This window comes from Rhagoletis pomonella, unplaced genomic scaffold, assembly GCF_013731165.1.
Source record: "Rhagoletis pomonella isolate Grant_MI unplaced genomic scaffold, Rhpom_1.0 Rhpom_scaffold_00006, whole genome shotgun sequence".
NCBI classification, from domain to species: Eukaryota; Metazoa; Arthropoda; class Insecta; order Diptera; family Tephritidae; genus Rhagoletis; species Rhagoletis pomonella.
The window spans coordinates 68,235,195-68,258,879 of NW_023458560.1; the positions used below are offsets into that span (position 1 = coordinate 68,235,195).

At 37.7% G+C, this 23,685-nt stretch overlaps 5 protein-coding genes and 1 long non-coding RNA gene across 8 annotated transcripts; 3 read left to right on the forward strand and 3 right to left on the reverse strand.

Annotated features, from left to right (window-relative positions):
- The first annotated feature begins 3,387 nt into the window (after positions 1-3,387).
- Positions 3,388-6,374, forward strand: LOC118741189 (endoplasmic reticulum lectin 1). The gene is made up of 5 exons (XM_036473067.1): positions 3,388-3,616; positions 3,681-3,795; positions 4,690-4,812; positions 4,874-5,571; positions 5,708-6,374. Exons 1-5 carry the CDS (start codon positions 3,461-3,463, stop codon positions 6,236-6,238), a joined length of 1,623 nt encoding a protein of 540 aa, XP_036328960.1. The 5' UTR covers positions 3,388-3,460; the 3' UTR covers positions 6,239-6,374.
- On the reverse strand, positions 6,295-7,645 carry LOC118741190 (intraflagellar transport protein 43 homolog). The gene is made up of 5 exons (XM_036473068.1): positions 7,378-7,645; positions 7,089-7,318; positions 6,990-7,016; positions 6,781-6,912; positions 6,295-6,719 (listed from the first exon to the last, which is right to left on the reverse strand). The coding sequence occupies exons 1-5, from the start codon at positions 7,417-7,419 to the stop codon at positions 6,449-6,451; spliced, it is 702 nt and encodes a 233-aa protein (XP_036328961.1). The 5' UTR covers positions 7,420-7,645; the 3' UTR covers positions 6,295-6,448.
- Positions 7,646-11,927: 4,282 nt separating this feature from the next.
- On the forward strand, positions 11,928-15,018 carry LOC118741193 (ATPase family protein 2 homolog). The gene is made up of 3 exons (XM_036473074.1): positions 11,928-12,696; positions 12,753-13,286; positions 13,394-15,018. The coding sequence occupies exons 1-3, from the start codon at positions 12,291-12,293 to the stop codon at positions 14,905-14,907; spliced, it is 2,454 nt and encodes an 817-aa protein (XP_036328967.1). The 5' UTR covers positions 11,928-12,290; the 3' UTR covers positions 14,908-15,018.
- LOC118741191 (zinc finger protein 629-like) lies at positions 14,878-22,211 on the reverse strand. 2 transcript variants are annotated; one of them, XM_036473070.1, is made up of 8 exons: positions 22,083-22,211; positions 21,928-21,982; positions 21,675-21,841; positions 21,288-21,612; positions 21,088-21,225; positions 15,820-16,208; positions 15,346-15,444; positions 14,878-15,268 (listed from the first exon to the last, which is right to left on the reverse strand). In XM_036473070.1, the coding sequence occupies exons 2-8, from the start codon at positions 21,967-21,969 to the stop codon at positions 14,935-14,937; spliced, it is 1,494 nt and encodes a 497-aa protein (XP_036328963.1). In that variant the 5' UTR covers positions 21,970-21,982; positions 22,083-22,211; the 3' UTR covers positions 14,878-14,934. The 2 variants fall into 2 exon arrangements, with proteins under 2 accessions (XP_036328963.1, XP_036328962.1); XM_036473069.1 differs by having other exon boundaries at positions 21,928-22,206.
- Positions 17,332-20,498, forward strand: LOC118741192 (thiamine transporter 1-like). 2 transcript variants are annotated; one of them, XM_036473073.1, is made up of 3 exons: positions 17,333-18,301; positions 18,362-19,051; positions 19,410-20,498. In XM_036473073.1, the coding sequence occupies exons 2-3, from the start codon at positions 18,409-18,411 to the stop codon at positions 20,159-20,161; spliced, it is 1,395 nt and encodes a 464-aa protein (XP_036328966.1). In that variant the 5' UTR covers positions 17,333-18,301; positions 18,362-18,408; the 3' UTR covers positions 20,162-20,498. The 2 variants fall into 2 exon arrangements, with proteins under 2 accessions (XP_036328965.1, XP_036328966.1); XM_036473072.1 differs by having other exon boundaries at positions 17,332-19,051.
- Positions 20,511-21,062, reverse strand: LOC118741194. The gene is made up of 2 exons (XR_004993251.1): positions 20,889-21,062; positions 20,511-20,788 (listed from the first exon to the last, which is right to left on the reverse strand). It is a non-coding gene; the product is annotated as an uncharacterized LOC118741194 (long non-coding RNA).
- Positions 22,212-23,685: the final 1,474 nt, after the last annotated feature.

Here is a 23,685-nt window from a genome sequence, read left to right on the forward strand (position 1 = left end):
TTTGTATAATTGTTAATTATTTGTGTGATCTTATGGCAATTTTATTAATAAAATTGCAGACAGCGCTCGTTCGCCACTTCGCTTGAACCCAGTGCTGCCAGTATTTTATTCTTCTAGCCACAAAAGGCCGACCATCGAAATTGTTGCCACACTAATCATGAAAATATTTCGATTATACATAAAAATGCTACATTAAGCTTAAAAGGAAAGCGGATTGAATGCCAAAACGCTGACCAAAATTTTTTATTACAACTTAGATAATTTTGTAAACTTAAATGCTGAAAAGAGTGAAATACAAAATCGGTAAAATTATTAATTTGAAAATAGTTTTTATAATTGGCAGCACAAAAATAAACGACGCTCGGTTTTCTTCTCCCCTTTTTGTTCGTTTCGTTTCGTTAATTTTGTTCGTATGCAATCGTTTCTGCAGCTGCGACATCATGCTCCAATCTCGCTTTCCATTTTGTTTCGTGGTGAATTGTTTCAAATGTATTGCCATGCATATTCAAAATAAACATATCGTTAAAAAAGAAACAGACACGGAGAATTGGTCGTCTCGGTATTATAAAACTACAAAATCTTATTTGATTTTTAATTATCATTAAAAATGATTCAGTGCATCAAATTAATACAAACACTTTTCAGTTTATCTGGGAAATCAAATTGATGTAAACCTTCATCAGGTTCAATCTTACTGCCGTCCCTAAATTGGAGCGCCAAGCGTTGCGTTATCCACTGTCAACGAGTGTCAGCGCGCGCTATCCCCAAATCAACGCGTCGTAATTTTTTACGTTTTCTCAGGTCCTCTCGTTTTTATTCTCGTTTCCTCTTTTACTTTTTTGTCCTTTCTCTTTCTTTCCGTCTTCTGCATCCAACTTCAACACGTAACGCCCTGTCAAAAATGAAAATTCCATTTGCTCGGCGTTAGCGTCGCGTTATTGTGGGATGTTTCATACAAATTGTATGGGCATGAAGATTTTTGACAGTTGCTTGGCGCTTGTCGCGCCAATTTAGGGATGGCAGTTAAGCGAAGCGCACATTGGCGCGATTCTGTCGTTGCGAATTCGCAAGCCCAAAAATTACAACAATGCTACCCATACATTTTAATGCGCTAGCGCACACTTGCACGATTCCGTCGCTGCGAATTTTTCGAACATTCAATGTTCCTCTCTATTGACGCGTTCGAAACGCAGCTTGCAGCGTTTTGAAGGCGTCAAAGAAGAAGAAGAAAGGTGTCACAGCAATAAAGGCAAAGAAAAAAAAACCTGTAATGTACAAAAACTAATAAAAACGTTCGTAATAATAGTATTTTGTACGATTTGGGCACGCCGAGTGCGAAAATACACGAAATAAAGGGAAAATTGAGTGAATTGTACATCGGAAATCGACGCGAAAAAATCGCTCAAGTGTGCGCACGTTTGCGGATTCGAAGTTAACAGCCGAATTCGCAACGTATTCCCAACGACAGAATCGCGCCAATGTGCGCTTCGCTTTATGAAAAGTTATAAAATCCCAAAAACCGCCAAAAATTAGAAATTAAAACCGGTAAGTTTTTAATGTTTCATGAATAGTTTTTTCTTAAGAACCTTTTAAGCTGTGAAAAATAGTCAACTATAAAAAAATTACAGAAATAATGATTTTTTATTATTCTAATTTCCAAAATAGATTGCAGAAAAAGTTGCACCTTGCATGTAAAGTGGCTTTCGAAAGCTGTTTTTATTTCTGAAAATCAAACTTTCCTATACTACTTTTTGCCTGTTTACACGGTAAAGCAGACAAGTCCACTTTCAACTATGTCACCAGATACTTTTATGCTTATAATAAAATTAATGACTAAACTAATTTCATTTATTCTATTTTTTTTAATGGCAACACTCGATTGGTTTGACAGCACTTGTGTAGCAAAAATGAAATTGCTAATGCACCATCAGAAAATTGAAATTATTTCTCGAAATCGATTTTCGTAATTTCAGTTGCGATTTCTGCAAATCTGCAGAAAGGAGTTTCTGGCTCTTTACACGAGAAAGTTGACTCGCAACAAATTTTGACAGTTCTTTTACGAGGCTCGTAAATTTACGAGGTTTACGAGACTTTTAGGAATTTAAGACCAGTATGCAACTATCAAGAAAGTGCGTACTGCTCAAGAAAATGTTACACAAGAAGATTTCTTATAGCTCAGTTATGCATACTTAGCATTGCATGAGAGTTGTCACATAAGTAATCTGTTAAATGGGCTTTGCGTGTAAGCGGTTACCCAACGCATAGCACTTCACATGTAGAATTATGTTGGGTTTTGATTTTTACGTAAAAATTGTATAGCAGAGTAGCAAAGTATGAATAACTGGGCTATTATAACCCCTTACACGCAAAGCCCATTTAACACATTCTTATGTGGCGACTCTTATGCAAAGCTAAGTATGCATAACTGGGCTATTAGCCATTTCTTGTACGTCAGTTTATATGGAGTTTTTGCTTTTCTTGAGAGCTACATAGTCTAGGTTCAGACAGATAAACTTTTGTCGCGGCAACTCGTTACTTGTTGGAGAGGGAGTGACGAGGAATTCTCTCGTTCGTCGGAGTAATTCTGGCTGGCCGTTCACAGCTGACAACAACAATTGTGTACAAAATTGCTCTGTATGAACGGGAAGGGCAACACCAAAAGAGAAGTTGCGAAAATGAGCACCATAAGTTTCTCTGTGTGAACCCAGTCATGCCTATAGGTACAAATATCGATATAAGTAGGTATCGATACCTTTAGACCGATACTTAGTAGGTATCGATACTTACTTTCGATGCTACTTCCAAGTCCAGGTATCGATACTTCTATGGTATCGATTCATCCCTATTCAGGGCTTAGTTTGGATTCTGTAAGTGCTCATTTACACATGGCGATTTTTGTTGGGGTAACTCGACGTTTGTAGGAGCGAGCGTAACGAGGAAAGGAGAGGGGCACCGAGTTGCTCGTGCCCGGGCAACACACTTTGTGCTCTCGTTCGTCTATGTAAATTGAGCTATCGCTTTACAGATGACAACAATAATTGCATGCCGTGTGTAAATGAAACGAGCAACACTAAAAGGGAATATGAAAAATCGCGTCGACAAAATTTTCGGTGTATAAACACAGACTAATAACTGGGAGAAATGCAGTGTACTAGTGCTGCAAAAGCATCGATGTTTGATACTATCGATTTTTCGATGTTTTTGCAATTAAAAATTTTTCGAATGAGAAGTTAAACCTTATTCTCCCAAATTGACTGCCCCACTCTATTTGATCTACATAAATAAATAAATAAAAGACCCTTCTTCGCAAAGTTATCGATTCTGCAGACAACTATCGGTCCTATGAAAATGTTTATGATTTTTGGACTGCGGGCAACTCTTTTTAACAGCTGATTTTTGTGTTTAAAGACACATCAGTTCATTTTTTTTAAATAACTATTGCAAAAAACTCTAAATCTAAATGTCGGCATTAAAATATAGAAATTGCAGTTTAGTTTTACTCTTCACGCTATATGTTTTAATAGCTAGCAATGTGTTGTGCCATGAAGCCAAGGATTTTGATGATTCAGTACTTTATAAAATCGATTTTGAAATGCCGGATTTTGACAAGGATCCTGTAAGCAACAATCATTTCATCTATGATTTTTTTTTCTTTAAACTTATACCCTAACATTGAATAGGACTTGAAAAATCATCTCCGTACATTCTACACACATGATCATGAGAAATATGACTGCGTTATACCAGTTGTTCAAGACACCAAAGAGGAGCAAACTTCCACTGAACCTGAACTTTGTAAGAAAATTTAAATATACACAAATGCATATATACATACATATGTAAGTCGGCAAATGTTCGGTTATTTGTACAATAGTTTTGCTGTGGTGGGCGGAGAGGGAGACGATGTGGCAGCTAGAAGCCCATCCATTTGAAAGAGTCGCTACCACAACAGCCATCTGAAAATGGATTAAAATTACCATTTTGACAGAAGATGTAAGCTGAGGTTACGCATACGCAGTATTTTTGTGTAGAATTCCACTCTAGTTTAGCCTTCGGCCGCGCTTAAAAAACCCTCATCAGTACAACTCGGGCTACGCCATTTGGAACTCGCCTCGCAATTTACAAAAAAAAAGCATATCGCTAGCTTAGAGTGGAAAGTTGCCAAGTCCCCTTTTACAAATTTTACAGAAGAGGAAAAAAAGTATAGCAATATTCTTCAAGTATTTCACAAAACTTTGAATACAACATTTCGCGTGTTTAAAGAAAAGCGAAACTCCATTCGGATCAGAAGGATTCGATCGGTATTAAAAGATTTCGAATTATTTTCGCCTACTCGGATTTTTGGTGCCTCCTTTGGACTTCACGAATTTGCCTTTCTATCAATATAAACGAAAAAATAAAACAAGTGCCCTAGTCCTTTTCGAAAGGTTGCATTTTTAATTTATCTTGCTTCCTATATCAAAATATGAGTTTTCATAAAAAGTGGACTTAGCAATTTTTCACACTAAGCTAGCGATATTTCACACCGAATTTATTGATAAATTAGTGCTTAGATATTTGAATTAAAGTTTAATCCTTTGACTGCACGTGTATGTTAAAATTTTTTGATTCGGGTTAATGTACAAATAACCAAACCGTTCCCTGTAAGTCAAATACCTAAACAATGAGTCTTGAATATTTTTTTTTTAGCGCCAATAACTCTGCTGCAGCCTTTGTTCTCGACATCGAGTTGTTCATACAGGATTGAAGCTTATTGGTCGTATGAAATTTGCCATGGTCAACACGTACGCCAATCGCACGAAGAAAGAGAAGGTATGCTTTATTATTACTTATTTGTCCTAAAAAAACATGTTTCTTTTCGCATTAATTGCAGGAAAAAATGTAAAACTACAAGAATATTACTTAGGCAAATGGTCAGACGCAAAGACCGAAGAATTAACAAAGACTTGGGAAAGTGACCGCAAAGCAGGTGTGAAATATAAGACGACGAAAATTGAAAATACTAGATACCCATATTTTGAAATAGCAATGTCCGATGGTACTATGTGCGATATTATTGACTCGCCCCGCACAACTCATGTACGTTATGTTTGCTATCCGCATGGCAAGAACGAAATATATTCATTTAAAGAAACATCTTCTTGTAATTATGAGGCTATTATTCTGACATCAGTGCTTTGTATGATCCCCGCTTTTCATCCAGAAGAATCAAAGGAGGTTCCCATTAAATGTTTCAATTCGCCCACTGAGATACATAAACCGCTTAGTATGCTACGTCAAGAGCTTAGTGAAATGCAATTAGCCGATGATGAATTACCCGTATCGAAAGATGCTAGTACTGCGGCTATGGCTTTGGCTCGTTCTGCAGCAGCTACAGAGCGATTGTCTTTCTTTAATAAAATCGGCACGGATGTGGATAAACTTGTACTTGAATTGATGATTGGCGCGGGTGTTGACGTGCCTGCCGCACCAGCTGTTAATAATGAAGTTATGCCACATGTACCAAAAGCACCTATCACAGATTTAACGGCAGTCAAAGAATTTATTTCGGGTAAAAATTGTTTAACTGGCGTAAGTATAGTTCTAAATTTATAAAAAGTTGAATGAAGTGAAACATTTAACTAAATTTAAAAATCATTTAAATTTAAAAATCATATTTAGAGAAATTAGTAATTTCTTACAAATTATGATTAAAAACATTTTTTAGGGCACTGGTTGGTGGAAGTATGAGTTCTGTTATGGTCGACATGTGCGTCAATTTCATAAGGACAAAAAATCTGAATCAGAACTCTTCCTGGGGTACTTTTCGGAGAACTCACATCGGCAATGGCTGGCCAAAAATCTTGATAAAATGCCCAAGCAAGGAGGCTATTCCTCAGCACTTTGGCATCATTATGATCGAGGGACACACTGCGATCGCACCGGATCTCCACGTGAAGTAGATGTCAAATTAATGTGCACGCCTATCAGTAGTAGTTCGAGCGCGGTTTCCATTTACCTATTAGAGCCAAAAACATGCCAATATATTTTGGTGGTGGAGTCACCAATCGTTTGCGATCTGCTAGAGTTTGCTGACGAATATGGTTTGGTGCATGAAGAAACTCTTCAGCGTGTATTGCAGAAAAATGCATTAGGAAATGAAGAAAAGCCACCAACTGAAGAGTCAGTTAAAGAAGTAAGAAATGTTGGGAATAATGCTTTAAATGATGCACGACCACCACAGGATGTACGTGCTTGAATTGTGCTAAAATTGCTAAGTTGCAAAATTTATATGTAATAACTATCCAAATGGTATTGGTATGTACGTGAGTGATATGTAAAATTTATTTTCACGACTATGGCTAATAAATTAACTGAATTTTTTAGTGATTACATTTTTACGGCATTGATTTGTTAATACATTTAATTTTGCTTTTGCGTCTAAGCAGCAGGCAAATTTTTCGTTAAACTATGCGTACATTGGTGGCGGTATTTCATCTGGGCCTATTTCTTTTTTCTGGCTGCCAGCAAAGCTTTGTTGTTCAGAATGTATTTCGGCAATCACATCAGTAAATAATTTATCCCACTCCCAAACTTCGTCCGGTTCATCTAAAGTTTCAGGCAACTTAAGGCAACGTGTCAATATAGATAGATTAATATTCTCCAAGGAGGCAAATGCATTTTGATTCAACAAATCCAAATTGAGTTCACTTAAAGTGTTTGGACGTAGATTGCTGGCGCTAAAAAATTTGCGACATAGAAAATACAACATATTTTTTTCGTAATTGGTTTTCTACATACGCAGGCGGTTCGACGATCTCGTTAAGTAAGATTTCATCTTTTAAATCATCCATGTCAGGAATGGTCGGTATGTCGTCCCGTGGTGGTGAGCCAATTGGTGACTTTGCCAGTGATACACTTTGAAAGCGTTCGCTTCAATAATAAATAAAAATATTTAAATTTAAGCAAATAGATATAATCAAAAAATCTATATTTTTGGCTACACTCACTCATCAAAGGAAGCGCCTTTTTTAGATCTGAAAATAGTTTAAACATACATATGCATATTAAATGAAACAAAACCGTCTTATTTACAATCCCAAACTTACTTTGTACTTTTTAGTATGCCAACATCAGCCCAACCGCCCGAAATACGTCGCACTGGTGGGCGTTTCGAGGTATCGGCTTCTTCGCTTGCAGCAGTGCTGGTATCCTTGTGCATGCCTAATGTTATATCGATAGCAATCTCTTTCTCATTCGGATTGGTCACATTGATGCTGGTGGAAGCACCGCCAATCGGATCACGGCTTTTGGAGCGACGTCCCTTCCGTGCCGTTTTCTATTTGGGACATACATACATCCTTCAAACCTGTTTTCTACTACACTCATTGTACATACCTTGCGGATGGATAGTTTTAGTTCTTCTGCCCAATCCATCATTTAAATGTTTATTTTTTAGAAATTTGCACTTAAAATAAGTCCACTATAACTTTCTACTTCTGTTTTGCTCTAGATGTTTTGTTTATTGTTGCTAAGCAACAGTTGTTTACGATTGGTCTAAAAATTTCACTAGAACGGCCAAAGCGTATTCATACAAGGTGGTGTTATTAGATCAGCTGATTTCTTCTTCGTTCATTACGGGAACTCAAAAGAACCACAGGCGTGTTTCTTAACTTTTTACAACGGTTGATAACAATTGGATAAGAGTATAAATTTACGCACAAAGAGAGCGAAAGAGTAAAAAGTAAAGAAACGTCAACTAGCAAAAATTTGCAATCACTGTATACACACACACATACGTCAAATACATGCACAAATACTTACATTCTGCAATATTTAAATGTGTTTTGATAACGATTGATTGATTTTATTAAAAGGAATTAACAGAAACTTGCCAAATTTTTCCTTTTTCGTTTTGAACAGCTGATTCATAAAAATTTCTGCCGGCTTTTGAGCAGAATCCAATGAAATTTGTATGGACTTCTTACACTTTATCCATTTTTACCGGTGCGGGCTGTTTCGGGCTCCTACGTTGCGTACGGGAAAGGCCCTAATATTTGTAACATCCATATCCAATGCAAATTTATAAAAGGTGGTGTTACTGGCGAATTTAGATTTTCGCCGCGGTCCTTTTGAATGTCAAAATGATGTGTTTGCTGTAATATGAGCTCGCTTTGTTTATAAAAAACACATCATTTTGACACTCAGAAGGAATATGAGCTCGCTTTGTTTACAAAAAACACATAATTTTGACACTCAGAAGGACCGCGGCGAATATCTACATTCGCCAGTAACACCACCTTTTATAAATTCGTATTGATTCATACCTAAACCAAAGTGTCAGCGTTCTCTGGCAGTCAAAAAATTCTCATACCCATACAATTTGTAGGAAGCATACCGAAATAACGCGGCGTCAATGCTTACTGCCGTCCCTAAAATGAAGCGCTAAGCGTTGCGTTCTCCATTGTAAACGAGTGTCACTGTGCGCTATCGCCAAATTAACGCGGCGTAATTTATAACGTTTTCTCTTTTCCGCTTGTTTTTATTCTCGTTTCCACTTTCACTCCTTTGTCCTCTCTCTTTCTCTCCGTCTTCTGCATCCAACTTCAACATGTAACGCCCTGTCAAAAATGAAAACTCCCTTTGCTCGGCGCTAGCGCCGCGTTATTGTGGAAAGCTCCAAACAAATTGTACTGGCCAATTGGAGAATCACATTGGAGGTCAAGTTGAGAACCAGCATTTTCTCAACTTGAGAAACAGCCCCATTTTCATACAAAGAAAAATGCTCTTATGATTGAGAACGATTTCAATTTAACCTCAAGTTGAGCTCAAACCTAAATGTTTGTTAGGTTGTTGTGTATCGATATTCACAATGGAGCGGCAACACAGTTGATCTGCTGTATGGTCGGTTTCACACTGGAACATTTCTGCCACGAGAACAACTCAGTAGGTTCTTTTCCGTACGCAACGCGGGATCCCGCGGGTGCCGAAAACAGTCCAGAAATCATTCCCGTACTCAATAAAATGGGTAATAGATAGCGAAAATTGCATCGTATTGAATTGTAGGTGTCTTCTTACTGCTCGAAACAGCCCGGACTTTTTCTCTGGGTAAAAATGGATAAAGTGTCAAAGTACATATCAGCTGTACTTAAAATCAAATTTGTGAAATCAAAATTCAATTTCCAAGTTATTGCATTGAAGTGACAAAAACAAAAATAACGCGAATCAGACCTTTCTCAAATTCTGGGCACGAAATTTGGTTTTTTGCGTTCCCGTACTTCTGGACTATGTTCCACTTTTGAGCAAAATTTTCGCTTATTCTCTATCCGGATTGTTAGGGAAAGAACCTAGTTTGTATGCAAGAGAGGCAGTGCCGTGAGGTAAAGTTTCTCAAAAAGTTGTTCCAGCTTCTACCCCGCATCAAAATAGCAGTTCTGCTGCAGCGCACCGACAGGTGCGCATTTACGAAAATGCCGCTACGCAACCTTCAAGCGCAAAAGTTACAAATACTTTCAAACGTCCTATACGTATACACATTTTATTCTGATAGTTTAGCCCAAAATACAATTGGGGTGTTCACAGTTCGTTCCAAATTGTGTCTGAAAATGTAGACGTCTACATTTTGAGACATCTTTAGCATCAAACTGTGAGCACCCCTTTCTAGCAGTCGTCGCAAAATCGTCTCAAAACTTTGCTGGTGTTGCCAGACATTTCTTCCTTGCGTGCATTTTTTATATGTCGCCTTTCGATTTTGTTTCTGAAAAATTGTAATTATTTAACTTAATTAGCAATTCGTCATATTTGTTATTTCTTTTCCTTGATTTGTTTCTTTTCATCAGAAATTGCGCTCAAATTAAATGCAAATACAGAAAACGTGCCCAATAAATAAAAAAAATGTGATTAGTATTGCCATAATGCAACCCTGCTGCGAGGTTGCAAAATGTAGACGCTTAAAAAACATACCTTTGAGTGTGACAAAATGTAGACGGCGTCGTTTTCCAATTTTGTATGGGAAACAACAACACCACAGATTTTACGGTTAGAAAACGTCTTAAAATGTAGACGTCTACATTTTGAGACACTATTTGGAACGAACTGTGAACACCCCAAATAACGCAGTGGCAGTGGCAGTTTTTCGAAATCAGGGGGGCTACTCTGTAACGCGAAGCGAAAGAGAAATGCGATGCGATAGGCAATCGTCACAGCATATTATTTACGGCGTATTTGGTTATCGCATCGCATTGCCCTTTCGTATCGCATTACAGAGTATCCCCCCTGCTGTTTTTCTGTTTTTTAGAAAGTGTGGTGTTCAATGAAGCGACTCACAATACAACAGTGAGAGCTGGTAGTACTGCTCAATTCTAAATTCACTGCCACTGCCTTCATCGCAGCAAACTTCGCATGCTGAATTTGACATAAATAAAATGCAGCCCAGCCAACTTCTGTTCATGTCACTGAAGCCTAAAAGACAACAACGAAAATGTAAACAAACAAAGGGGAATGTCAAAAAAGGTGTCACTGACAACGCCGTATTGTATTTGTTGCGACAGTGACTGCCATTATTAGCAGTAACAGCTGATTTTAAGAACCGGCACTGTCACTGCTACTGCGCTATTGTATTTTGGCCTTTTTCATCCAGTGTGAGGGCGTGAGAATAATTGTTGCCATTCTAGTGTGAAACAGCCCTATCGCAAGTGGGGCTAGGTATGTCAGTGGCAAAAATACATCGATGTTTTTCATAGCATCGATACACAAAGAGTTTTCCTCCATTATGGGAATAAAACCATAAGAACCTTTTTGGCTATGTAGTTTTATAGCTCATAAAATTTTATTATAAAGCTTAGTATCCAGCTCTTAAGAAAACGGTCAAGAAAAAATTGCCATTATTTCGCGTGTGTGTCCAAGGAATTTTGACATTTTTGATAACGCACAGCCTGTTGCCTCACTCTTTCCTCAAGAAATAATGGAACGGGCATATATTTCTGTTGCAAACCTGGGTTGCCTTGTGCTCTTTTTTCACAAAAAAACTTTAGAAAACCGTAGTAGAAAGCGTACTAAATTTCTGAAGAACTGCGTACTGCCTTAAGGAAATTTGACTCAAGAAAATTTCTTAGCCATTTCTTGTACGTCATTTTATATGGAGTTTTTGCTTTTCTTAAGAGCTGGATACTAAGCTTAACAGAGCAAGTCAGCCAAAGAAAAAATATTAAAACTCAAAGCAATTGAAACTAACATTTTATAAGCTATAAAACTGCATCTTCCTATCTATGAAGTTCAGACAAAGCACGATGTAGAGAACAAAGGTGGCGCCCATCTCTGTACCGCTATTCCGCCCTCGGTGAATTTGACAGAATCGCTGTTTGTATGACGTCACACATGTGCAACTTGTTTACGTTTTACTTGAAAATTTTTTTCTACTTCTTCCATTCTTGCTTGCGTTTTGGCATTTCTCTCACAAATGCACCAGTGTGACGTCACACAAAACTTATTCTCGAAATCCTCTCTGACGGGCATTTCTATGCATCGATGTTTTTTCGACATCCCTAAGTAGGGCTACGCATGAACCAAAAATACAAGATCACGCCATCGAAACAGTAGCCTGTTATAATTGCGTTTAGGAAAAAAGTAGCCGATTTTGACATTAGCGATTTGTTTGCATTTGTTCGTTGTTTACAATTTGGTGGTAGCTTTTCACTGCAATTTTCTTCATATTCGCTTGTGACAACGTGTGTACACATAAGGTAAAGAAAAATTTAACACAACATGATTTATAGAAGAATTTGCATAATAAAAATGATTATTCATGCGTTCAATAATTACGCGGTTTTTTGCGTTCTCTTTGTTGTTTACTTCTTACAACAAAGATGGCGTCGAGATTTCGACAGCTAGAAAATAACTTTTATTCTTTCTTTCCTTAAGGCGTGATCTTGTGTCTTTTGTTCATGGGGCTACGCTGCACGACAGAAGTGAAAAACTATCGATAGTATGGACCACAGATTTCCATCGATAATATTAATAAACACCATCACCATTCCTACACAGCCAGGAAATTTATTCCATTTAAAATAATGTCAAAAAGCTGCAAGTAACATGCCCCTATGTTTCAACAGATAGATCTACATAGAAGCTTTATAAAGCAGTTCCGTTGGAAATGAACATTGCTTTGAAATTGATTAATATTACCTAAAGGAACTGGTTATCAATTATTTTTATTCGAAAACTATCGATTGTATCGCCGATTTTTCTATTTCTACTGCACGTGTCTGCGTTGTAAACAAATTTTCAGAGCGTGTGTTGGAATTTGTTAACAGATGCCTCCAAAGAGTTCAAATAAGAAATCTGGTGGCAGTGTAGCCGCTTGGTATCACTGCGAGTTATGCGATGTCCACATTACATCAAAAGATCGCGAAACGCACGAGAAGTATTGTCCTATTCCCGCAGATACCGGCGAACCGCTAGAATATATCCATAATAACTGCCTTTACACAACTGGAGTGGAAAAGCGCAGTTTTCATATAGAAGAATTGAATGATGTGCCAAACAAATACATTAACAATTTAGTATTCATTTCGGAAGGTGCTATACGTTTAACACATTTATATATTGGACAAAGGGTGCTGATACAACCAGTAAAAAAATCGGAGGCAGTAGGCCTAGTCAGACTAGTTTGGCCCATACCGGACAGGTTTTTAACAACGATCTTTGTCAGCGAGGACGGTATGCGATTCAAGAAAAATTAAGCCATTTCATTAATTTAAGATTTGCTGTTCCAGATTTTAAAATGTATGGGAGTGATCTTGGAGGTCAATCACTTAAAATATCTGCCTTGCTGCAACCCTGTTCTGTAGCTAAGTCGGTTGGTCTTCGTGTAACATCTATTGTAGGCGAAACCACTGAGCTCATGGATGCGCAGCTTAAGGACGTAGAGCGGTTGTTAAAGCTTGAATTAAAGAATTTAATATTTACAACAGGTAGCCGAATATTTATGGATTTCTTCAACAAAGACCTAACTTTGCAAGTGGTGTCATGGTCTAGTTTTGGAGTGGCAACGAGTAACACTGAAGATGAAACCAATTTGGAGGAGTCATTTAAGAGCTTAAAATTGGAGTGCGATGTGGAACCGCGGTTTTTTGAAGTAACATGTGCTACGCGACTTGAAATTGAACGACACAAATCACAGAGTACACAAGAAAATTCAACAAATTATAATAAAGTAACTAAAATTGATGTTGGCGGGCTAGATGAACAAATTGAAATGATAGAGGAAGCGATAGATATGGCTTTTGGACTAAATGTCGTACCTGCAGGTTATTTACTTACTGATTTACGTTATTTTTACGTAGCTAAAAATGTTTTAACAAATTGGGTATGGTTGTGTTTTTATTTAAAACGTTTTTTATTCATGTCCCTACAGGTGTGAAAGTCTCGCGTGGTTTTCTTTTACATGGCCCCACTGGTTGCGGCAAGAGCTTACTCTGCCAAGTCATGTGCTCAACAATGCTGGAGAAGACTGCTAAATTAACCAAAGTCGAGCTGCTTCGGATTAACACCAGCGAATTATTTAGCAAATTCCTCGGCGAAACGGAAAAAAATCTAATGTCGTATTTCGAGAAGGCATTCGAAATCTACCCGACACCCACTCTTATCGTCATAGAGGACGTGCACAATCTTTGTCCAAAGTATGAGACAAATGAAATGACCAAACGTGTGGGAGCGGCCTTTCTAAGCGCGCTGGACATCCTAAACGGACCGAAAAAGGAAGCACAACGCACCTTCTTGTTAGCTACAACATCTCAAATCGACGCACTGAATCCAAATGTACGCCGTTGTGGTCGTTTGGATAGCGAGATTGAAATCAGCGCACCGACGCCCAAGCAACGCGCTGCCATACTAAGCTGTCTTCTCCGCAGCATTACACATAAACTCTCACCTGCCGACATTGATGATGTGGCCCAAGTGCTGCATGGTTATGTTGGTGCTGATTTGGCCAATCTTGTGTACGCCGCTTCGTTACGTGCGCTAAAAGATGATGCACGTCCTCTGCATTTGCAAGACTTGCATGCCGCACTGACACATATCAAACCATCGGCTATGCGTGAGGTGCTCATAGAAAACCCGAATGTGCATTGGAGTGACATCGGTGGACAGGCCGAATTGAAATTGAAGCTCAAACAGGCTATAGAATGGCCACTACTGCATCCAGATAAGTTTGAACGGCTCGGTTTGAAACCGCCTCGTGGTATTCTAATGTTCGGTCCGCCAGGCTGTTCCAAAACAATGATCGCCAAGGCGCTTGCCACCGAAAGTCAACTGAATTTTCTCTCCATAAAAGGGCCTGAATTATTCTCGATGTGGGTGGGCGAATCGGAGCGTGCAGTGCGCGAAGTCTTTCGCAAGGCGCGTCAAGTAGCGCCGGCCATTGTGTTCTTCGACGAAATCGATGCCATTGGTGGCGAGCGAGCTGATGGTGGCGATGGCGGTTCGGGAACATCGGTTAAAGAACGTGTGCTCACTCAACTGCTCACTGAAATGGACGGTGTTGAGGCTTTGGAAAATGTCACTATTGTAGCAGCAACTAATCGACCAGATATGATTGACAAAGCACTGTTGCGCCCGGGACGTTTCGATCGTATTGTCTATGTTGGACTGCCCGATACCGAGGCACGTCAAGAAATCTTTCGCATAAAATTATTGCCAATGCCATTGGCAGCTGATGTAGATTTGCAAAAGCTTGTGCAACTTACTGAAGGATATTCAGGTGCCGAAATACAGGCCGTATGCCAGGAGGCGGCATTGAAATGTCTGGAGGAGAGTTTTGAAGCTGAGCGTGTACGATGGACGCATTTCGAGTACGCATTAAATGCCGTGCAACCGCGGACGAATCCCGAGCTCTTACAGCTCTACGATCAGTATATTAAGCAAAAATAACATCGCCAGTTTGAAAATATGTACATCCTAACAAACTTGCTGATTTGTAGAGAAATCCAGTATGTCATTCTTTGTAAAGTTATAAACGCTACTATTTTGTAGCGCTTCCACCACCTCACTACTTTCCGTGTCCGTTGATGTATTTTCTAGATTGCACTCTGTGTTCATACAGTGCAAGCCACCCAAATTGGCTATATTGCTTAGAACATTATAGCTAGTTTGTTGCGCTATGTTGACTGCGCTTACGTCGTTAGTTGCTCCGGCGGCTACCACCACCATCTCTGGTGTTTCCAAAATATTCATTAATGCAGAGTGTTTTAATACTTGGTCTGCCGCTTTGAATCCCAATTCGACATTTTTGCTGCGTATCATTAGAATAATGGAAATTATCAGATGTATGATTTACATAAGTTTAATAGAAGTGAAATAAATATGTACCCTTTCGAATGCTTTTTCATATGCCGCGCCAAGGCTGATGATTGATTAAATTTCCAAGGACAAAATTTGCACTCGAACGGTTTTTCACCTGAGTGTATGCTGCAAAGAGTGCAAAAATAAATAAACATTAAATTATTGAAAAACAATTTCTATAGGTATGAAATTATGCAATTGTATAAATGTAATTTTAAGCTTCTACTTTCTACTCTTAAAGGAAATAAAGAAAAACTGCCTTGGACACATTATAAGGCGATAAAAATATGAAATAATTGAGACTTTTAATACAAGGAAAGCTCGAGGGACGCAGAGGAGCGGCTGGGAAATATAAGATAATGGACAGGCTTGAACCAAAATTGGAGCAATGACAGATAAAGTAAAAACAGCGACGAAATCGATATGGCATCCAAAACTATGAACTAAAGCGTAAAGATATAACCAAATTATTAGGTTTTGCTATTTTTTTTTCAAATTTACCGCATGTGTGACACCAAATTCGATCGTCTACCAAACAATTTGCCACATTCCGCGCACTTATGCCGCCGCACGCCCCGATGCATGACCGCTATGTGATCCAACAGATAACTACGTTTGCTGAACGCCCTCTGACACTTTTCACATACATTATCCTTTATCGTTTTATGGACCGGCTCGTGGCGACGCAATTCCCGTCGCGTTTTAAATTCACGATCACATTGGCTACAGCGGTAATCACGGTGCTCCAAGTGTATTGCCTTATGTGCCTTCAAATTGCTCGAGGTGGTAAAGAAATTGGCACATATTTCACATTGGAAACGTCGTTCGCCAGTATGTGTACGCTGATGCAATAGTAAATTACTGGATTGCTTAAATTGACGCGCACATTGCTGGAATATATTGAAGTACACACTTAATGATGAAAATATATACAAGGCAATACAATAATTAAATAAAATTATTAGTTTTTTTTTAGAAAACAGTGATTCTTATCGATAATAATTTATTATGATAGAGTGAAAGCTTGTTAATTGAAAAATGGAAGCGGGAATTTTCTTAAATGATCAATTAAACGATAGAATAGATTGATCAATAAACAACAACACTGCACAGCTAAGAACGCGCTTTGATGTCTAAAAATTTGTAGACACTTTTTGAGGGAAGGATTTTTTTTTTTACTTGAAGTAACTTTACTTTTCATAGGACAAAAATTTGTTCTGGTGTTTTGTTCGTGTTCTGTGAAAACGTGAAGTGAAAATATTTATCATCACTTCACACAAAATTACGGTTCTGTTTTCAAATGTAAATTAATTTTTCAAAAATTTTTCACTGTGAAAACTTTTTTCCACAAGTCTAGTCTAGTCATCTAGTGATAAAGAATATCATTGTCTTAAACTCACAATAATTTATTAAATTACTTGCTCGATGTTGTAAAATAGCCTTTAATGATCGAGAATCGCTTAAAATGATATAACGAAACGATAAAGTGAAAAAATTAAATTTTCACTGACATTGAATTTTTCATTTTCACATCACTGTTTCATAGAACCAGAATTGGCGCCCTGGTATGTGTTTTGCAATGTTAATACTTTTTCTTTAGCTTCTAACAGCTTTAAACTTATGGGTAAAACTCCACACCAGATTTTCAGGGGTTTAGTGACTTTCAGATTTTTAGCGTAGTAATAAAACCTTTGAAAGATATTTACTTTAAATTCATCTATATTATTGGTATATTAAATTTAAAGCCAAACTTTGAACTCTAAAAATTTTCACATTTAAACTTTTTTTCGAAGAATTCGCGTTGATTTTTGATAATATCTCACCACATTTTGAAAGTATGTATTTTCGTTTGAGATAGAGCGTTTTTGAACCGAATTCTGAGATAGGGTGGCCTCGACCAAATTCTGAGGTAGGGTGTTTTTCAATAAAATTCTGAAATAGGGCGTTTTAAATCAAATCCTGAAGTAGGGCGTTGTTGAAAATTTTTTTGAGTTAGGGCGTTTTCGAACTGGCTGCCGCGATAGGGCGATCTTCCATTCGGGGAACAGCTGTTCTCGCCTTTAATAAACCTTATGTAAACGTGGCGTACGGGAGCGATTTTGGACTAAATCCTGCAAAACCTCCAAATTTTAGATGTTCTGGAACGCACTAAATATGTATGTATGTACATTTGTACATATGTATGTATGTACATAGTTACGCATATTCAGGACTGCTATTGTGGCACTCCTCAGATAGGTTTATAGTACGGAAATCTGCTTACATTCATACATATGTACATAAATCGTTGCATTTGTCCATACTATGTAATTAAATATCGAATATTTTATTGATTTCACAATTGAAAAATGCATTTATAAGCAGAAGTTTTGTTGTCTAGTGTAAATCACGCGAGTGCATCGCTTGGGAAAATACGTACATATATACGTATAGACATACATACATACATACATATATATGTAGGTTCTAATCAGTCTTGAAGTCACACCTCTCAAGCGTTAATTTTTTCAGTTAGGCTATTATAGAAACAAAAACCACAATGCACCACTATATAAAACTGCCGGTTTGTTGAACGAGTATATGTCCATATAGTAAATACATATGTACATTTCGTAATTTTTAGTTCTGGTGCAAAGATAGAAAAAGTGACGTAACAATAACCTTTTTCTCTATGACTCAAATCAGCTGCATCTCTTGCCCATACTCCATGTATGTGTGCATGTATTCTATACATCGAGTTTTCTCATGTGCTTGCCTTTTATCAATCCGCCACGTATCAGCTGTGTGATGTGAGAACGCAATCACATTTTAATCTTTACAGTCGTTTTTATTTTCATGAGAATGATAACGCAAAACTTAAATTGATAATAAAAGATTGCGAACATATTCGGCTAGCGGCAAGGTCTCCGTGTATTAACACAATTCTCATTTTTTTAGAGGAGCGCGCCGCCCATCAGTCGAGCGGCGAGCATTTGCGATAAAGGTCAGTGTGTCGTGCGCGGTTTGTTCATAAACTAAGTTCTAACAACAATCTAAACAATAGGGGAGACGCAAGTGCTGTTGTCTGTTCGTAAACCACTCACAGTTGAGATGCAAGCGTGGTTACGTATTTCATTGCTCCTATGGATTTTCGGATTTTTTCGTGAATTTCGCCCTTCAGAACCGTTTGTTACGGAATACCTGAGTGGACCGTGGCATAACATCACGGCGGAGCAGGTTAATAAAGAAATCTATCCGTTTGGTACTTACGCTGTGCTGGCACAACTTGCCATTGTTTTCCTAATCACCGATATACTTCGCTACAAACCAATTATTATTGTTTCCGCATGTTCCGGTATTATACTCTTTGGCATACTACTGTGGACGTACAAAGTATGGGAACTACAGGTGGGCCAGGTATTATACGGTACCTTTATGGCTACAGAAGTGGCGTATTACACATATATTTATGCTAAAGTGGATAAGGAGCGCTATCAGATTGTAACCGGTCATACACGATCAGCGATTTTATGTGGAAAATTTTTAGGCGGTGTTGTAGCTCAAGTTTTGGTTTCTACCGAAGTCATGGACTACAGAGGTCTTAATTATATTTCCTTTGGCTCACAAATAGTATCACTTTTTATAGCAGTGCTTTTACCGCCGGTGGGCAAAAGTTTGTATTTTTATGTAGATGAAGTTTCGTATCCAACTACAGAACAGAAGAATGACAACTCCCGTAGCTCACAACTTGAAGGTAAGCTCAAGTAAAACTTTGGGTATTGGGTGTAGTCTCAAGAATATAAACAAATATAGCTTGTTTGCGATAAGAATGGCATATTTCAAAGCGTAAATAATTTGAAACACCGCTGGGAAAAAAATTAATAATTATAAAGGTTTAATAAATATAATTGCATATTTAATCCAGTGGATTAAGCTGTAAATAAATTTTAATTTAGTTCGTTACTTTGGGCAAAGAGTGATTGATTTCTAGTTAGAGTTGCTAAGCACAGAGGAAATTAGTTAAAATTGTTAAAAAAAAAACAAGTAAATAAACAACCGACTGCAATTCAATTCAATATGTATTCATTTTTTTTTCTTGCTCTCTATTTTAGCTTTTCCACAAAACGGCTCCGCCGCTGCCATCCCAACGGCTGCAAGTGACATCAGTTTGACTACATCACCTCGATTTTCCTGGAACAATGCCTTTCAGCTACTTACGAAACAAATTGTTAGTGCTTATACCAATCGCACAGTAATCCGTTGGAGTTTTTGGTGGGCTTTGGCAACATGTGGTCAGGTTCAGGTGATCTCTTATGTGCAATTTCTCTGGAAGGATATAGATCCGCGCAATGAGAGTTTCTACAACGGTGCTATAGAGGCGATTGTAACGCTCTTGGGTGCTGGTAGCGCCATGGTGGCTGGTATAGCTAACACTAGTCATCATAAAAAGTGGCACATGTGGATATTGACTGTTTGTTCGCTTCTTATGGGTGTTTTCACTATCTATTCATCACAGACGAATTTTGTTTGGATGGCCTACATAATGTACATTCTTTTTGGAATCTGCTACTTTTTCGTCATTACAACAGCGAGCGCTATTGTTGCAGAGAATTTATCCGAAGACAGTTTTGGCTTAATTTTCGGCATTAATACTCTGGCGGCACTTGTATTGCAGTCGATTCTAACACTTGTGGTAGTTACTGATACCGGCTATGGGTTAAAACCTCGTGAACAATTCTTTGTTTATGGTTGCTATTTTATTGTTCTCGCAATCATGTACTTTGTGGCCGTACTTATGCGACTTTTATTTAGAAAACTGAGGTGCTGCGGGAATGGTGTCGTAAATATTACGAGTTACAATTAAGATTAATTTAAAGTTAAGTATCTCAAAACTCTTAAAATGTGATTGCACAAGGAAATGTGTACTTATACAATAAAACTCATAGCATAGAAAAAAAGTATGTCATTAGTCGCAGTGATTAAGCGGATGCAAATAAATGTCTGAATTTTATTATCACGATTAGATTTTAGATATGTATTTATGAATATTGCTTGGGCAATAATTTTAATCTTAAGTTATCAGTTACAGATAATAAAATTGTTATTTTCTCGCAAAATATCTACTTTTAAAATTCGCAATTTATTAATTTTCCACTGCCGAACATGGACTCAGTGATATGATGACATAGTACTTTATTGTGAACTTTATCTAGTTTTTTTAATTATACATATCCCAGTGAAACACACACAACGTTGGAGAAATAGTTTGGTTTTACATTAGCATTCTAATGTAGTTCTCGAATTGAAAATCAAGTTAGAGAACTATGTTAGAATTCGATTAGAAAAAACATTAGACATTAGAAACCAATTAGAATTGTACGTTAGAAAGCGATTAGATATCTTATTTCTTTCTCGATATTGAGAATTAAGTCCCCTTGTAGATAATGCTATAATTCTCGACAGCTTCTCTAATCGTCTTCTCACCTTCTACCTTAGAGAAACATTAGAATTCGAGTCGCTTTCTAATCGTTGTCTACTCTAAATGTTTGTTGGGATGATGGGTTTCTGGGCTACAACGGAAAACCTTCTACCTTAGAGAAACATTAGAATTCGAGTCGTTTTCTAATCGTTGTCTACCCTAAATGTTTGTTGGGATGATGTGTTTCTGGGCTACAACGGAAAACGTGAACTTTGACACCGTTTTTCCGCTCAAGTATAAGGGAAGTAAGATGTTATTCTGAATTTTTTCTTTTTTTAGTTTGAAATTATGTAATGAAAACAACCACATACCTTGCATTGATATGGTTTTTCGTTTGTATGTAAGCGCCTATGCGCTTCCAGATAACCAAAATTTTTGAAAACTTTTCCGCACTCCGTGCACTTTTCAGACATTTTCACAGGTACATCAACCTCATTTCCAGTCTCTGGCTAAAAAATATTTATTACATAAGTTTTTTTTTACATACATATATTTAATCAAGTCAAATTACCGTGATTTCCACATCTGCACCAATAGTTTTTCCAGTCCCTGGATTGAAAGCTATATTTGTATGTTTACTTGCGAGTACTTCGGTCAGTGTATCCTCATTGGCTTCTGAACGTGTTAAACTGCTAACATCAATCTCAATATCATTCAAGATATCATCTCCAGTCACCATACATCCCCCATTCTCAGCGACTACCACACCATTCGCCTGCACATTATTTCGCTCCAACATGTCGCATATATTCGCATAAATGGCAGCGGTCACACCAGAGTCCTTGCATGCATCACCCATGGCGGCCGTTGAGGAGAAGCTTGAGGAATCGTGGTTACTGTTGAAATTAAATTGAATTTATCAATAATAAATTATGATAGCGAATCAATTTAATCTCACATTGAATTTGTGCTTAGACCACATAAGCCAAGGCCACTGCCGCCATTATTAACGATATAGTCACGTAGGCGCCGCTCTGACGCTTCAGCTAGCTGCTGCAAGTTATAGGCATCCAACAAGCGAAAAAGGCATGACTGACATAAAAGTGCAGGTAAAGTTTCATCGTACTATGAGAAAAAAAACAAGCTTGTCTTTTTTAAGAATATATTTTTAATAGCAATAATTTTATTTGACCATTTTAAAATACACCAACCTTAAAAATGTTCAACTTCTCTATAATTTCAATCGGTCTCATTGGAAACGTTGGACTGTAAAGGTAAATAGACATAAGCAACTCACTTTTTAAACAAATGCGACAGCAGCTTGTTGCCTGAAAATTCATTTTTTGCTCGTTTTTTTCAGATTTACATTTTCCAAAACCAAATTCACCGACGCGCAACAAAATTTGGCAAAAGCCGGAAAAAGAGAAAACAGCAGAATGAAAGAAATGTGAATCAATCGCTAGAATGAAATGGAGTTCGAAAACTATCGATAGTCATATTGATGCCGCTATCGGTTTTTTATTTCGCATGGGATGTTTCACACTAGAATGACGCACGGTTTCACACTGGGTGAAAACTAGCAGAACAAAATGTGTATACGTACAGCGAAAGAACGTAAATCTATAAGGTCGGTGTTATGCAGACAAACTTTTGTTTGCCAAATTAAATGGCGGCTGCTTAGTTTGCTCGGAGGTGGTTATGTCGAGTTTGACACAGGGTTGCACCAAAGAACGTAAATCTACGAGTTGTTCCTTGTTATAAATTTACCTTTTTTGCTTAAACAGCATTATTACACATTTTTATTTACAATTATTCAAAATAAAACTAAAGCAAAATTTTGTTGTTTACCAAAGTAATAAGTCTGGCAACATTATTGCATTATCAAAATTAAAACTTTTACACACGGCATTTTTCTAGAGGATTCAACATTGCCTCAACGCTTGCCTCAAAGTAGACAGCAAGTCAACTTTTGAAGGCGATTATTGGTTTTTAAAGAATTGCCTCATGTTAAGGCAGCTTTAAGGCCCGTCCACATAGAACTTTGGCGTTGCGTTGGCATTGGCGTCGCTTTAACAGCTGAGTATGAATACATGAATTCAAATGCAGCCGTCCACATAGCCAAAACTCGACAACGCTCACGCCAACACAAAGCAAAAAGATGGCCAACTCTCAACTTTTCGCGTGCGTCGCTCGTCAGCTGTTGCAAATAAATAGAATTATGTGAAATATTTTTCCTTTTTAATCAAGTGCGGGCAAGAAATATCATTTTTAATGCAATTATTGATATGAAATATTAATTTATCTGTCGTTAGTATGTTAATTTAGTGGCCCAAGTATTCGCTTTCAAGCGTTCATTGTAGCAAGCATACTTTTAACGTGCGTTTAGTTAAACCAAAGCCAACGCCAAAGCCAACGCGAAAGTTCTATGTGGACGGGCCTTTACTTTTTTTGCTTCCTTGTTTTCGTGTTTTTGAGTCATCATGGTAGAGCTGGAAAACTGTAGATAGGCACAACCATCGATAGTAACGATACTATCGAAATTGTCGACACTATCGATAGTTTTGATTAAAAAGTCTAAAAATTAGACATAACAAGTTCTATTGAAAATGAGATCAGAATTGCTAAAATATGTCCATATTTTTATTAAGGGATAAAAGTTAACAACGATTTTTGGCTTCAAGCAGCATCTGCGCTTTGAAATTATTTGCCATGCTTTGCTAAATGTCCCTTCCGACTCGCAAGATGAAACAGGTACCGCCGGCTTTCAGAACACCGGTTGCGGTGGTGAGTTTTTGTCAACATGCAGATCCCATAAGATAGATTGTGTCAGCTGACACGTTCTCCTTTTTTACGTTCGTGAGTAACTGCCCTTTTACTATTACTGAATAATGTATTTTTGAGTGAAAGCTATCGATAGTGCTTACAAAACCATCGATGTTTTCGATAGTTAAAAACCATCGATACTATCG

What these genes read in the sequence shown, in the direction of transcription:
- LOC118741189 (XM_036473067.1), top strand. Translation starts at nt 3,461, where the DNA reads ATGTCGGCATTAAAATATAGAAATTGCAGTTTAGTTTTACTCTTCACG. An exon ending in CGGATTTTGACAAGGATCCT is followed by an intron (nt 3,617 to 3,680) that starts GTAAGCAACAAT and finishes AACATTGAATAG; the next exon opens with GACTTGAAAAATCATCTCCG. An exon ending in ATCGCACGAAGAAAGAGAAG is followed by an intron (nt 4,813 to 4,873) that starts GTATGCTTTATT and finishes CATTAATTGCAG; the next exon opens with GAAAAAATGTAAAACTACAA.
- LOC118741190 (XM_036473068.1), bottom strand. Translation starts at nt 7,419, where the DNA reads ATGATGGATTGGGCAGAAGAACTAAAACTATCCATCCGCAAG. An exon ending in AAAGGCGCTTCCTTTGATGA is followed by an intron (nt 6,913 to 6,989) that starts GTGAGTGTAGCC and finishes TTATTATTGAAG; the next exon opens with CGAACGCTTTCAAAGTGTAT. An exon ending in GAGATCGTCGAACCGCCTGC is followed by an intron (nt 6,720 to 6,780) that starts GTATGTAGAAAA and finishes CAAATTTTTTAG; the next exon opens with CGCCAGCAATCTACGTCCAA.
- LOC118741193 (XM_036473074.1), top strand. Translation starts at nt 12,291, where the DNA reads ATGCCTCCAAAGAGTTCAAATAAGAAATCTGGTGGCAGTGTAGCCGCT. An exon ending in GATCTTTGTCAGCGAGGACG is followed by an intron (nt 12,697 to 12,752) that starts GTATGCGATTCA and finishes TTGCTGTTCCAG; the next exon opens with ATTTTAAAATGTATGGGAGT. An exon ending in ACTAAATGTCGTACCTGCAG is followed by an intron (nt 13,287 to 13,393) that starts GTTATTTACTTA and finishes ATGTCCCTACAG; the next exon opens with GTGTGAAAGTCTCGCGTGGT.
- LOC118741192 (XM_036473072.1), top strand. Translation starts at nt 18,409, where the DNA reads ATGCAAGCGTGGTTACGTATTTCATTGCTCCTATGGATTTTCGGATTT. An exon ending in CCGTAGCTCACAACTTGAAG is followed by an intron (nt 19,052 to 19,409) that starts GTAAGCTCAAGT and finishes TCTCTATTTTAG; the next exon opens with CTTTTCCACAAAACGGCTCC.
- LOC118741191 (XM_036473069.1), bottom strand. Translation starts at nt 22,056, where the DNA reads ATGAATTTTCAGGCAACAAGCTGCTGTCGCATTTGTTTAAAAAGTGAG. An exon ending in AGAAGTTGAACATTTTTAAG is followed by an intron (nt 21,842 to 21,927) that starts GTTGGTGTATTT and finishes TTTTTCTCATAG; the next exon opens with TACGATGAAACTTTACCTGC. An exon ending in ATGAAAAAGCATTCGAAAGG is followed by an intron (nt 15,269 to 15,345) that starts GTACATATTTAT and finishes AATGATACGCAG; the next exon opens with CAAAAATGTCGAATTGGGAT.